The sequence below is a fragment of the Diprion similis genome, chromosome 7 (genome assembly GCF_021155765.1).
Source record: "Diprion similis isolate iyDipSimi1 chromosome 7, iyDipSimi1.1, whole genome shotgun sequence".
Lineage (NCBI taxonomy): Eukaryota > Metazoa > Arthropoda > Insecta > Hymenoptera > Diprionidae > Diprion > Diprion similis.
In genome coordinates this window covers 292,160-306,480 of record NC_060111.1, presented here as the reverse complement: position 1 = coordinate 306,480, position 14,321 = coordinate 292,160, and the positions used below count along the sequence as shown (strand labels likewise).

Genomic DNA, 14,321 nt, shown 5'->3' with positions numbered 1-14,321 from the left:
TGTATAATATCGTACAAAATATTAAAAGTTCCATAGTTTTTATGCAACACGAACCCCAACGCACCTATGCCCCACGTTTACTACTTTACTGAAACTAGTATCAATGCTACTATACTACGTAAATTATACATATGTATACATACTACGCTTCCTGTGCAGAGATAAAGAAACGTCGTATAATGACATTGGCTCTCAACCATTGCTGTGAACTTTGTTATAAGCAACCGATACACAGAGAGGATCTCGTGAATCGAAGCTACCACACCTCGGCAGGGTCCAGCCGAGAATGATTGATACAAAAAAGGCTAGTAGTCACCTCGGGTAGCTCGATTGGCTATATTTCATGAGATTCTCTCGGTGAAAACAAAATTGAACAGAGGACAAAGTTTTTGCGCTTTGTCAAACTCTCTAATTGCAGCAATAAATTATCCTGAATACGCGCGCGTGTGTGTGTGCGTGTCTGTCTGTTGTCTGTCTGTCTATTGTCTGTCTGTCAGAAATCACATCCAACAGATTTGTGTGTATATATGGTGAGAGATTTGTATACATGTATCGCAACTTACACTTCCGCTTGTCACACTTCTAAATTACAATCCGAAGACCAGATACATATTATGAAAAGTGATTATTAATATTATCATCAATATATTGTATCAGCAACAGCAACAATTACGTTACGCGTCGGTTTTGACACATATTAAGTCATACGTAACTATTAACACATATTGTTATGATAATCAAAAGTACTACGTATGTACGGTATGTTTCAAAATAATGGTGTTTTTCATTATTACAAGAAAATCTTGTCATCCAACAGATGAGATTTTACAAAACCAGTTTTAACAAAAACTGATCACTTTCGTCTAATCCCAATTGCAGCATTAATTTCAATTTACCTACTGAGGGATATTGAATGGAATATTTATATTTTGAGTAATGTGTCAATAACTGTAATAAGTGATCAGGGTTCATCATCTGACGTAAGTTTAATTTAGTGGAAAAAAAAAAAACGTATTGTACTGCAAGGTGGCATTTACATTACTAATCATGAACATTATACATTGTATATTTGAACTGTTGCGTCAATATATACATACACATATTACATATTGAAGTAGTAGTAAGTGTAAAGAAAAGAATCGAATTAAGACCGAATGGTTGTATAATGAAAGGAAGCAGGATTCCTTCTTTCTTAATATTAATTTTACTTTGCAACAGGGGGGGGGGGGGGGGGGGGGGCCTTGTATCGTAGACGCTAATACGCAAGAGTGCAATTTTATAAATTATAAACCATATTACATACATATATACATACATACATGATTATAGGCGTAAATTAGCTCATGAAATAAAATGAATTATTTAAAGCTCAGGCCAGTAAAAGTAAAAAAAATGGCCAGAGCTTTTATTTCAATAATGTAATTTTTAGTGTGTAATGTAACATACTAAAGTTATAGATATAATACGGCTTGAATTGTAAATAGTTTATCTTAAATGTATTCAACTCTATGATTATATCGCTACTACACTGAACCATATTAGACTGCATACATATACTTGGATAATAAAAAGTATTGATGACAAATTTCAGCTTATTAGAGAACATAGCAACATTCAAGTTTACGCCTGGCGAAGAGCCTTTGAGTAAATTTGTTTATACTTGGTTTTTTTTCTTTTTTTACGTATTTCACGGACGTTATTCACGTTACCCAATAATTGGGTGTGGATAATATCACACACACATTAGAAATAGAAATGCAAACTGATATTATTACTACTACTACTACTACTACTACTACTACTACTACTACTACTACTACTACTGCTACTACTACTACTACTACTAAATACTTCATACTTGGACAATGACCTCGTATAATTAGTATTCCCTGTATGCTATAATTTTTTAGCAACTCAATACCGTACTTTTACATGTGTATGATTTCTTATTTTGTTTACCAATTCTTATTACGGTTTACAGCAATCATATTGGTTTGTAGTAAATGAAGCTATTATATTATACAAGCAAATAGTATGCTTTCTTCTGCACAGACACATCGATCACAACTTTGCAATTTTGGAGTCACGTCATATTTAACTTTATTTAATTACTATACATACACATATACTACGTTCATATATGTATACGTTGTAACTTGATTGTACTGCATTTGCTTTTAATTATCAATCTCTTTTTGTAATTATCTGTATACTTACTCTATGAAACCATTTTACTTTTTCTGTTTTTAATAAGTAAGTTTCATTTTATCATATTGAAATTGATAATAATAGTAATTGAATAGTGGAGTCAACTTGAGCATAAAACAAAGTACAACGCATACATAAATGATTTCCAGTGACAAGCTAGCTGTATATTTGATTTAGACCCATTAGAAAAGGAGAAACTTGAAAATTTCTGATAAATTGTCTCTGGCAAATATTTATTTTTAGTAAAGGGAGTTTTGTTGTGAAAACCTGGCTAATATCCAAATAATAGTTCAACAATCGTATACGAATGGATATTTTTTATTTGACCTATGTAGATGTTCACCTTTGTTCACCTTCCAATTGCAAATGGATTGTAATTGTTGCAGGAATCACAAAATACATCTCACATGTAATTTTCTGTTTTGTTTATTTGTAAGAATTTGATCCGAGTTAAGGTGAGCAAAAAGAAGATGCAGAACTACATTGTGTCTTAAGAAATAACAACATAGGTATGCAGTAAAAAGAACATAAGAAGAGGTGGAGCAGGTAGAATGTTTATTAGGTAACACAGGAAAAGTTGATGGTATGTTATCTGAAAATTGTCGCAATTTCACGCAGCTGAGCTCCCACAACTTAAGATTCGTGTGACGTTGGCACACGCAAAGAGGTATCCTCTTTTGGCACAGGTTGCATATTATACACTTTGTTAGTACAAAAATTAGCGTATCCATTAGAAATTCTCTCTGTATTACGTCGATGAGTCGGAATACAAAGTAATCCTATGAGTGATCTCTTGGCAGGAAAGCTATTAAAGTACAATCTATTACTGAACGTATTCAGTGTTTATCGAAATGCATAATTTTCACATACGTTACGCTTGTTGTCATACAGTAGTTAATTGCATTGACTGAAGAATGTCTGAAACCGAGAAACACCAATTTGAATCTCCCGCAATTCATGAAGCAAATTATTTGGTCATATCCGATCGCCTGTCGCAATTTATTTTTCCTAACTTTTTTCGTATAGTGGTAGTAATCTTGCACACTAGAGCTATCACGACGCATAAAATTGACGGCAAATAAATTCCGACAGGCTTTGAAGTAATTTGTAGAATGGTTGCATATTCCATTCATTGACTGAGGATATTTAGTCAACGTTCCATCTATCAGCGGTTGCTAAATGTCGGGACACTTGCGCTCCAAACCAAAACTTCTCCAACTAATAACATAACCTGCAAAGAAACGTCAAAAGTGTCAGTGTCGTTCGTGTAGTTCCTTCAAAGTACCTACGAGAGTTTGTTTGTGTTGAAACTTTTAAGTTGTTCATTCGTATGCATCGCGTGTAGATGGTAAGTTCTTAGAGATGTATCGGTCTAATGGTTCATTTCGAAACTGGAATAAGTACAATCTTATGTTTTTTGCGAGCACGGAGCGTTTACTTCTTTTCTGCTTACTTTTTTTCTTTAACCCCCGATCAAATTTGTCAGATATTAAAGTACTTACATATAACATGTAATCCAGAATCCAACGACTGCAGTTGGTAAAAAAATACGGCAGCTTTCTGAAGATGAAAAAGTTCACATTAAAGAAGCTTTTGATTTGTTGGATACTGATAAGGATGGGTTCATTGATTATTATGAGATGAAGGCTGCCACTCGAGCCCTGGGCTTGGAAGCTAAGAAAGCACAAATTTTGTCAATTATGCGAACTTACGATCCGCCGCATGGGAATAAAATTGGCTATGAAGATTTTTACTACATAAGTATGTCTAGAAACGTGCGATGCATGTCAACAGAGTAACTTCATTTTAATGTAACTTTTGTTATGCAATTTCAATTTGGCTGCCCTTCTTGTAAAATTTGATTATTAACGTCTGCACAGTATCAGATAAAATGGCTAAGAGAAATCCTTTGGACGAACTCAAGTACGCGTTCAAGCTCTTCACTGCTGATACAAATTCGAATAAAATAAGTTTAAAAAATTTACAAGACGTCAATCAGAGAACTGGAAGTGGATTAACGGACGATGAAATGCAGTCTATGATCGAAGAGTTTGACACTGATCTTGACGGTCTAAGTAATTTAACATAGCGACAAGTATTTTTGACACCTCAAAATAAATTCATCAAATTGTCAATTAAGTTACAGGAACTTAATCACACTTTATTTCGTATGTGATTACAGTTGACGAAGCTGAATTTATGGAGATTATGACCAAGTCCGAGAATTGGGCTTGAAATAGAAATCGACTCACGTAGCAGCAATTGTTCGTTTTTCAATTGGTATACATCTTGTGAAAAAAAAAACTTTCAAATATATAAAATGAATTCTGCCACCGATTGGGAAGCCGAACATCGACGAACACTTATGGAGAGTCGTGCAACCCTAGTGCGTTCCGCGTCTTCGGTTGCACGATCGCAACGCATTGCAGCCGAAACTGAACAAGTTGGAACAGAAGTGGTGGCAGAATTAGGAGAACAGCGAGAAACGTTACTGCGGGCTAAAAGGCGCTTATCACAAACTGATCAAGAGCTAACCAAAACGCAAAAAATTCTTCGTACAATGACAAAAAGAGTTTTAACGAATAAATTTATTTTAATATTGATCATCATCCTTGAACTGGGAATTCTCGCCGCTGTCGTTTATTTGAAGTTCTTTAGAAAATGATTCGCACATCAGAATCATTGACGCTTGTAGCTGTGTATCGATCGATATTCAAGCATTTAAATTTTATGTACATACAACTATCTTCTACTCAATAATCAATTTGCTATGTTAAAAAAGCCAATACCTGAGATATGTATCTTCTACATGTAATACGGCTTCTAGATCGATTATAAAACAGTTTTTATCTCAATGGTAAATTTCAAGAAAACGATAAGCTGCTGTTGTGAATAAAGTATAATAGCAATGGATTCTTTGAATGAGAACTCAAATCGTCTTGTATTATTTCTAGTTTTATATCAAGTAAATGACACTATATACAAGCCATAAATCCGGGTGATTTGGTAAAAGGGACAGCTCCGTTTTATACCAGTAGCACAGGACACTTACTTTCACCAAATATTACGAGTTACAATAAAATTTAATTGTTATTATAAAATGCAAATATTCTTCTAAATACTTCGGGATTATAATTCTGGACTTTTGGTACGCCACCTTCATAACCAGCTGTCTCATAGAGATCTATATTCGGAGCTGACCACCATATATTTTTTTCCCCACCAGATCCATCCAAGTCTAATGTATTAATTTGCAAAACTGAGAAGTGAAACATCTTTCCATCCGACTGTATGCATTGGATAGTTACAGGCTCTGGTAAGCTTGAAACTTCATTTCCAAAGCGTTGTCTAGCACATGCTGCGCCTACTGCGAATGATTTGAGCAGTGAACGTCCAAGAATTTGTGACTCAGTAACTGGAGTTTCATAAATATTCTTCACCTCGCGCGGGTTAAAATGTGCAAAAATTGTGTGCACGTTCATCCACTGAGAGTTTTTTTCGATAGCTGTGAAAATGAATGAGGAATTAAAGTTATGGATTTTGTTGCAAAAATAATGATTCAGTGTTGTTAATTATTACATAACTTACGATAGAAGTTCCGAAGGGTGTAGATATTTTCTTTCTCCAAAGTGATTGTGGAATCAATAGGATGAAGGTTCGACAACTGAATGTGGTTCCCTTCATCTTTACTTGCTATAGGTTTTAAAGGACTCGAAGAAGTCACAAGTATGTCCGCTCTCAGCTCAAATTGTAACTGCTTCTCATCTTTTTCTATAAATTGAGAATAAGCTGACGATAAGTTGCATCCTATTTACTTATAACATCTTTATTTACAATAGACTGAATCAGTTTTTTTACTCAACAGCTACACATACCAATTGGTAGACTAACGACACCATTGTGTATTAGATTTCTTTCAAACGCTACTTGAGGACCGCTCAAAGATTCGCATAGTTGAAGTAGCTTTTGTGATAAGTTTCGTCTGTAATTAATACATCACCAAGTTTCATCAGTAGCAGCAAGGAAATTAGCAAACACCGCAATACTCACACTTTTCTTAATGCAGAAATCCCATATGGTCTTGGAAAGATAAATCCTGGTCTTTCGGGATCTGTTGGTTTAGGAAGACGTTCCTGATAGGCATCGTATATAGTTGAATTTTGCACTACCCTAGGAATATACCAAGTTCAAGTAATTGCCCATGAAAGAGATAAAAAAATTGGTTACCTTAGGACCAACTGTTCTACGCGCTCGTCGTGCTCCGTTATCAGATTATTCACTGATTCTGGTAGCCCCTCGACGATCTCAACAGTTTTAGTCAATACCTTAGCCTGTTCCACACCTTCGAGCAACACATTATGATCACGATAAGAGAGGCAGGGTTTCTCTTTCCAGTTTGGATGAGTTTTGTCATTTGGAACAGGCAGTGGTATCAATGGTTCATTCAGTTTCAATCTAAATGTGTAATATGATCATGGAATTAGTTTATTTTCTTAGGACCGACGTGAACAGCTGATGTTTTTCAATTAGTTGGACACTCACTTACCTCTCTGGCAACGGCTTTACAAGCAAAATCTCTGGGTCAATGATTTCTATGTTCTGTGACTTGAGGTAACTTTCGGTGGGAGTATCAAGAATTGGACGATTTCCTTGAATGTACCAATGCCTTCTTATCATTCGCCCTAGGTGTTGAGCACACAGACTTGAGGAGAATTTCATATTTCTGCACCTATAAGATTTAGATGCATTATTACATACATACGACTGAAAAATTTGCCGGTAGGTTATAATCCAGTTGTGTGAAAACGGACAGTGAAGGGCTAAGATTCTTTACACACCCTGTGATCCAGCAATGGTAAAAGTTCTTCCTTTGTGGCTATGATCCTTAATTCAAGGATACGAGCCACAACGGGAAAAGTTGATGATACGCGGCAAGCGGTATGGGAACGAGGACACGAGACACAGACGCTGGACATAGAGTAGAGATCACGTAGTTGTGAAACTAGACCCTAGGGGAGATCAAGGATCGAGACACACCTGAACGGGCTCGCGACGGTTGTCAGCCCTGCGAAGTTGAAGTTCTGGTGATAAAAAATAGAGAACGGTGTTGTAGAGAGTTGGAGACGACCAGAAGGCAGTGGAATGCGGATACGCCGCGAAAGTGAACGGTCACAATGAATACAAAAACAAGCTTGAAACGAGTGTACAACTATTACAGCGGAACAGAACGTAAGTTGTACTTCAATCTAGAGTGAGTAATTTACGTTTAGAATAAAGAACGGGTTAAAAAACTCTAAATATTTCAAAGGTTCCGCTATGAAAACAAGCTTTAAAATCCGTCTGCTGTGCGTCCTGATGGCGTCTGCTAGTTTGACGCCGCTCTGGCGCGGCGTGTCGTATTTTTCGTTTACTTTTCGCTTATATTAAGGCTTAGTAGCAACAAAACAAAGTCCGATTCTCGATCGTCAAATACCGAGTGTATATCTTTATTTGAAATGTGAAAACGTAGGCTAAATATCAAGTCAAATCGACGGGTGATGCCAAAATATAACTGTCGGATGGACCTCCGATTGTCATTTGACAAGTAAAATCGGTGACGTTGTGACGTCACTAATCTGCCTTGCAGCAGCTATGCTCACTCATCCGCACACCTACACGCACGTGGTGTATAATATACGTATATGCCGCCTGTATTTTGTCATATGTATTTACGTATAGCTATACACACCGAATGTGTATAGTGTACGTAGCCGATACGTATATTCACTGTCGACTGCGCACGCATGCGTACACACATGCACACGTAGAGGCGTACAATATTTTGACGTTTCTCGTTGCATATGCGAACTCACCATCCCGATGTGTAAATATGATATTATATTTATTCTCCATTGGTTTATATTTTCATATCCATGTCCACCTTTCTACCGTCCGTGAGACGTATGTCTTGTAAAAAAATAAATGAATGGAATAGCCTAAGAATCACTGTCGTTAGTTAGCATCGCCCTGCTTTGTTCAGAAAGCGGGCAAATACCGCGAAAATACTATTCAAGCAACAAGTGCAACGTTTTCGTCTTTACTTGTCAATATTGAATTTTTTTTATCTCTCCAATACAACTTGTAATGTATTAACTTGAAATTTCAAAGTAATCTGAAATTAGTGCAGCCAAACAGATCATTAATATCATTTTATATATTTTTTGTTAAATTCGATTTTCATACTTTTTACTTCACTCGATTTGCCAATGAGTACACCACAAGCAATATTAATATAGCAATCTATACTATAAAAATATTCAACTCAATTTCTGATGAAGGTTGACATAGTTTATGTGAACCTATATTCATTATAATAATCACGGACCTCCTCCCTCAGGGCATACATGGTGTAGTTATAAGAAGGCGTCAGCTAAACTTATTGTACTTATCTGGTGAACATTTTCTTGGATGCAGTTATTGAAAGACAGGTTTCACCGTGAATAATTAATTTTCCTTGCATTCTTAGCTATCATTTACAATGTAGAAACATCTTACTATTACGGAAAATGCTATTTCCAGAATTTTTCTTGTGGGATTAGAAAATAAAATGTATCATTGAACACAAAATAAGTACAAAGCTTACGATATACAAATTCTGTAAATATTTGCATATATACAAATATGAATATTATATACTCTGCAAAACAAATATAAAAGTTCACTAACGGGGTCATGATTTTAAAATTGATCTTTATATGGATTTGTATTTGGATTGAACTTTATTAGATTTATAACAAACAGATGGCGTGGGAAGGGACAGTCCTGGCGCGCTGCTGGATATGCTGGCGGAAGTTGCATCACAGACATTACACTCGGAGAAAAAATGGACGGAATCTAATGCCCCTTTGAAATCTCAGTCAAAGAGGCCTTCCGTTAAACGAAAATGTCAACAAGAACCATCCTTCACCACGTCCCAACTACTGTCAATGCCAGCTACTCAGCTAGTAAAACAGTTTTCTGTTTTTAATAGCGATGAGTTGAAGCGGCAGTATTCTTACACTTGCGCTCTCGTTCCTGGATGCGGGCAAAGGTATACAAGCTTTGCCAGCGAAGGTAGAGCCAGAATGTCCATTAAGGCTCACCTTGCCGATCATTTGGATTACCTCAAAAGGGATAAGGTTGCATGTGAGTTTTTTAATATTTAATTTATTATATCAACAGAGAACAAAGCAGACGGGACAGAAATGAAAGAAATTTGCATAGCTTGACGATAGCATGTTATTTTCAGACTCTACTTTCACGGCGATAGCAGTCAAGCAGCGAAGTCCCAAGTCAAATTCTTTGAACAAAAAGATGAGGACAAATCAACAGAAAAAACCAGTCGAGGTTTTAAACAAAGAGAACAAGGAGTCAAAGTCTGAAAAGTCGACTAATTATTTGCGTAAAATACTTTCAAATGAGATGAGCTTCATTGAATTTGAAAAACAGAAGACACAAGCTGAGATGAACAAAATTACCGAGGCACAGAAGGCTGAGGTCAAAAAGGAGCCAGAAGATATTTCCGGTTTTCAGGTTCTTGGTGATCACAGTTACTATGAACATGATAAAGTTGCCAGCCATGATGAAAAAATCACCCCTGATATGAACGAAATTATGGTCAACCAAGCCATGGGAGAAAATGTATGTTCTATACCGTAAACAGTTTGAGTTTAGTATAAATCGATAAATTTTCAAGTTCATTACCAGTTTCTAGTTTCACGAACTAGCTTCAATTGAAAAAAAAGTATAATCACTGTAGTCTATTTCTCCTACTGAGGGATGAATCTCTTTTTGAATTTGATTTTCAGATAGAACTTTGTTCGATACTGTGGTTGTAAATATTTCTGGATTCGGACCTGACTTCACATTTTTTTTCCTCTGAAATTACCAATTAGTCATTCTATTAATATTTTAGGTATTTTACAATGGAAAATCAAGTGTATAATTTACTATGTAATGGAAGAAATTGTTCAAATTCGTGGTTGCTCTATTTTTATTATCATTATGATTTTGATTTACGTTACGTAACACTGAACCATTTTATTTTTAGATTATGCTAATGGTGGTTGAAAGTGACGGAGTTCATATGAAAGAGCTGCCTTACATAGCTCAGGATATTTCTGTACCTGCTGATCAGGATGAATCAGAGTCGATTTACTTACCAGGTATGGCAAAATTGTTATCCATCTATGAATAACCAGTCTATATATCGTCTTATTTCTCGCTTCCTGAAGCACACGTTTCTGGTTAAATTTATCTTGATTTAGGCAATTGTCCTAGCCGAATTTTTGGGATGAATACATGTTGTACTAATATATTTTGTCATTCATACGATGCTATATAATGCGTGTTTTTCATTGTACGCATGTTACATTTACTATTACCATAACTTGACGAAATTATCAAAATTCCATCCTCTATTCATTTATACTGATCGATATACAATTTATCCAATATTTAAAATCATCCAACCTCTTTGAGCTTCATCTAGATTATGAAAATTGTCTTTCTTCCTATCATACAGTTGTTCAACTTTGAACTGTTTGTTACATTCTGAAAACATTCTGACCATTTCAGCAGTCCGACAAGGTTAGGTTACTTGGACACAACCTATGATAATGGTTTTCAAACTAGCAATCTTGTGGAAAAAGTTATACTAAGTTGCATAACCGTTGAAAAGTGGAATTCTAATTCAATTGTAGATGAATGTATTTTATGGCTGTTATAGTACTTATTACAGTAATAAACATGAATCGATAAATATTTTTAGAGTCTGTAACTTGGTCTGAGGACACGAACGATAGGAATATGGAGATTTCAGTCCCTACAAAGCCAAAAGGGAAGGCAAAGTTTATAGGAACCAGCAAAGAGGAGCGAGAAATGGCTTTGGCGTTAATGGATCGCATAAAACGGAAGGGTAATCCAGCTGGTGGGAATCTGCAGTGTCGTATATGCGATCCACCGCGAACTTTCACTGCGCCTACAACACTTGTGTCTCACTATCGCAGTCATGCCGGCATCAAGCCGTACGAATGTCGCATATGCAGGGCTGTATTTACAAGAAGGCACAGTTTGAAGTATCATATGTTAATTCATCAGAACCAAACACGTTTCACGTGTGCAGATTGTGGGAAAAAGTTCAGGCATCCTTCTCACTTCAGAGAACATAGACGGCGACATACCGGAGAAGCACCTTTCGGCTGTGAGGATTGCGGTCAAAGGTATGCTAAGATTTTCTTTCTGTGTGTGCTTTGGCCTTAATTATAGTCATAACTACCATCATGCGTAATAAATACAGAATTAACAATTGAGATGTAATTTGATTTGATGGTATTTTATGTTTTTGCTTGGAAAATAGGTTCAAAACAAGAAACACGTACAAACGTCACTTGAAAACACGCCACGGTAAAGTGCTGACAACGACTGGAGAATTGTTACATCTTTCGGAGGAAGACTTTCAAAAAGTACGAACGAATCCTAAGAGAAGATCAGTGACTATCAACTCCGAGAGTATGCTTGACGAGGACGTAACAGCGCCAGAGGCTATCATACAATTTCAAAACCAGGACGTCAATGAGCCTGAGGTGAATCTTCAAATCGGCGAAGACTTGGAAAACAATTATGAAGCATTAGATAAAGACAGTGAAAACAGTTGCAACGAATTTTGGGACAATGAAAGTGTGGTAGCGGTAGGTGATGCTGAGATGAAAGCAGATCATTACAGAAATTATGAATATTTTCACAATTCTCAAGAAGACAAGACTGATGACATCAAGACTGAAATAGGTGTAAATAATCTGGAGTTTGTAAAGGTTGAGAATGTTTTGGAAACTCTGAAATACAAAGAGGAGACAGCTATAGATAAGGTGATTATGGATGATCGGTGTATCAGTGTCGGTATTGAAGAGGATAATGACATAGATAATGAAGGGGTTGTGAAAACTGGGGAAACGACGTTCCACGATAGCCTTGATACCCATTCAGAAATTTTATATGACGAAAATTCAAGTAAGGCAAATACCGATTTGATTGAGTATGTCGAGGGGATTGACATGACGGGATCCGGTGATAATACCATGGCTTATGAACACAACGCAAGTGTTTTGAAGGCTGATGAAGATTGCTACAATTTACATGCCCAACAGGAGGAAACGTGCGTGCATTATTTTGAAGATAATTTGAGTTTGGAAAACGAAATTGAATACGAAGAATCTGTGGAAATACCTCAACAAGTTGATGAAGATTCGAGTATTGCTGGATATGACGAAATGCGTGTTGCCGTAGAAAATGGTGAGTCATCACAACTGGATATTGTAGATCCTTTGCAGTCCGAAGAAATGGTCAATTGCGAGGAACAAAACCAACGTCTCTTAATTGGCAATGATGGCGACGGCGAACTTTCTCAAGACAGTCATTCATCACATTCTGACAGAGACACTGCATTGAGAGAGAATCAAGGTGGATACATTTTAAGTGAAACGGAAGTTGCCGGAGAAAATAGTGAAGCTGCAGGGGCCGGAGAAGGAGGAAGAACAAAAACGCAATACTCTAACCAACTCATCCTTAAAGAACAATCTCGTGTGATTAAACATCAAAGTTCACGAGCTAACGTTGCGGTCGAGCACATAGTTCAATATCCAATGACAAATTATGAAGCTGTGGCAAATCAAGCGCAGCATAACTCGCCACCTCGTATTTACTTACAAACCAATCAATCAAATAATCTTACAATAGAAAATAAAGGACTCTTGAGTTTTTTGACACAGAGAATAAACCTGCAACAGAACTCTGCTGATAACAATGCGTTACCGAAAAATGGAAACGTTGTTAAGCTATTGAATGGTCATCCTCAATCGTTCAATCTGCTACAAAACGGAAAACAGAGTACAGTTCTGTTGTTAGCAAGTAGCAACGACAAGATAAAAAATAATTTTTTACAAAGCGATGCCGATAGTGATATTGGGATCAAAGCTTTGCCAGTTATTACCGTACGGCAAAAGTAAATAACAGCAATATACTTCTTGTTACATTAATTATACTTGGCGATTTTCATTTGTTAAATGATTTGGCGGTGCAGGGGGAGGGACATTGAATAATCATTAATTTAGCCTAAATTGTTACCGGTAATGATGAAAATGGAGTAATAAAATGAACACAAACAGACTAAGTTCATACGTTTGATAAAAATAAAGTTAATGAACACAAAAGTAACAATGACAGTGGTAACTGAAATATTAATAATCATATTCATTGTTATCATAGTAATAAAGATGATAATAATCATACTAAGCACAGTTATGAGCACACTAAGGATAAAAATAATTTAAGGAAAAAAATACAATCAGAAACACAATAGAACGAATCAAAATAATTCTTTGAAAGTCGGAAATATAATACTAATGTATTACAAACTTCCGTGAATAAGGTGATGTGAAAAAAGAATTTGACGTACCTCATATCGTATTTATACTTTCTTTAGAGAATGTTCATCATAATGAAATAAAATATGTGAGTTACAAATGCATTGTGATGGAAGCAATGCGATTTCAGTTATTGAAGCTCAAGTTGAGTATAACGAGTGATGAAAATGTCTTGACATGTGAAATCAGATGAGCATGTGATAACATAATGAAAGAGGAAGTGAATTATTTGGTTTTTTACAATTATTATTCATCTACGTGGAAGTTTGTATCCTCCAAAATTTATGCTGATGGATTATAATATATGCACCGTCACCTCATCGAATAAGTACGTTATAAGTAAGTTACGAACATAAGTGGAAACGAATGACACCAATTTCCTTTCTTCTGAAATATAGATGCCAGTGATTGGTATAAAAGCTCACAATGGTCTTCCACTTGAGCTAAGCCTACCTCCTAGATAATATCTTTCTATTTTTTTACATGTTACTATGATTAGAATTGATGAAAAAAAAACTAATAACTCAATTACGAAAGCAAGTGAATTGTTCGCGTAAACTGTCACGACAATTATTTGATAAATTTCATTTGGAATTTGTTATAAACGAAATTTTGCTGATTTACAGTGAGTTATTATTATTTTGAAAAAATAGACAACCTAAGATATAACAATCG

General features: G+C 35.9%; 3 protein-coding genes across 6 annotated transcripts; 2 read left to right on the top strand and 1 right to left on the bottom strand.

The window, feature by feature from the left end:
* The first annotated feature begins 3,253 nt into the window (after positions 1–3,253).
* On the top strand, positions 3,254–5,324 carry LOC124407885 (vesicle transport through interaction with t-SNAREs homolog 1B-like). Of its 3 annotated transcripts, XM_046884450.1 has the most exons (4): positions 3,254–3,556; positions 3,729–3,969; positions 4,089–4,283; positions 4,391–4,588. In XM_046884450.1, the coding sequence occupies exons 1-4, from the start codon at positions 3,554–3,556 to the stop codon at positions 4,441–4,443; spliced, it is 492 nt and encodes a 163-aa protein (XP_046740406.1). In that variant the 5' UTR covers positions 3,254–3,553; the 3' UTR covers positions 4,444–4,588. The 3 variants fall into 3 exon arrangements, with proteins under 3 accessions (XP_046740406.1, XP_046740408.1, XP_046740407.1); XM_046884452.1 differs by lacking the exon at positions 4,089–4,283 and having other exon boundaries at positions 3,318–3,556; XM_046884451.1 differs by lacking the exons at positions 3,729–3,969; positions 4,089–4,283 and having other exon boundaries at positions 3,357–3,556; positions 4,391–5,324.
* On the bottom strand, positions 5,163–7,162 carry LOC124407884 (39S ribosomal protein L37, mitochondrial). The gene is made up of 7 exons (XM_046884449.1): positions 7,047–7,162; positions 6,755–6,937; positions 6,436–6,663; positions 6,259–6,378; positions 6,084–6,190; positions 5,797–5,979; positions 5,163–5,713 (listed from the first exon to the last, which is right to left on the bottom strand). The coding sequence occupies exons 2-7, from the start codon at positions 6,925–6,927 to the stop codon at positions 5,292–5,294; spliced, it is 1,233 nt and encodes a 410-aa protein (XP_046740405.1). The 5' UTR covers positions 6,928–6,937; positions 7,047–7,162; the 3' UTR covers positions 5,163–5,291.
* A 79-nt stretch (positions 7,163–7,241) lies between these two features.
* Positions 7,242–14,321, top strand: LOC124407883. Of its 2 annotated transcripts, none has more exons than XM_046884447.1 (6): positions 7,242–7,437; positions 8,989–9,372; positions 9,476–9,867; positions 10,277–10,391; positions 10,997–11,447; positions 11,585–14,321. In XM_046884447.1, the coding sequence occupies exons 1-6, from the start codon at positions 7,383–7,385 to the stop codon at positions 13,227–13,229; spliced, it is 3,042 nt and encodes a 1,013-aa protein (XP_046740403.1). In that variant the 5' UTR covers positions 7,242–7,382; the 3' UTR covers positions 13,230–14,321. The 2 variants fall into 2 exon arrangements, with proteins under 2 accessions (XP_046740403.1, XP_046740404.1); XM_046884448.1 differs by lacking the exon at positions 7,242–7,437 and adding an exon at positions 7,996–8,071.

Bases quoted from the DNA above. Each gene is read 5' to 3' on its own strand.
- LOC124407883 (XM_046884447.1), top strand. From the start codon at position 7,383: ATGAATACAAAAACAAGCTTGAAACGAGTGTACAACTATTACAGCGGA. The intron at 9,373-9,475 runs GTGAGTTTTTTA...TGTTATTTTCAG, and splicing joins CAAAAGGGATAAGGTTGCAT to ACTCTACTTTCACGGCGATA. The intron at 11,448-11,584 runs GTATGCTAAGAT...CTTGGAAAATAG, and splicing joins TGTGAGGATTGCGGTCAAAG to GTTCAAAACAAGAAACACGT.
- LOC124407884 (XM_046884449.1), bottom strand. From the start codon at position 6,927: ATGAAATTCTCCTCAAGTCTGTGTGCTCAACACCTAGGGCGAATGATA. The intron at 6,191-6,258 runs GTGAGTATTGCG...TATTAATTACAG, and splicing joins ATTTCTGCATTAAGAAAAGT to ACGAAACTTATCACAAAAGC. The intron at 5,980-6,083 runs GTATGTGTAGCT...CTCAATTTATAG, and splicing joins TGTCGTTAGTCTACCAATTG to AAAAAGATGAGAAGCAGTTA.
- LOC124407885 (XM_046884450.1), top strand. The intron at 3,970-4,088 runs GTATGTCTAGAA...ACGTCTGCACAG, and splicing joins TGAAGATTTTTACTACATAA to TATCAGATAAAATGGCTAAG. The intron at 4,284-4,390 runs GTAATTTAACAT...ATGTGATTACAG, and splicing joins CACTGATCTTGACGGTCTAA to TTGACGAAGCTGAATTTATG.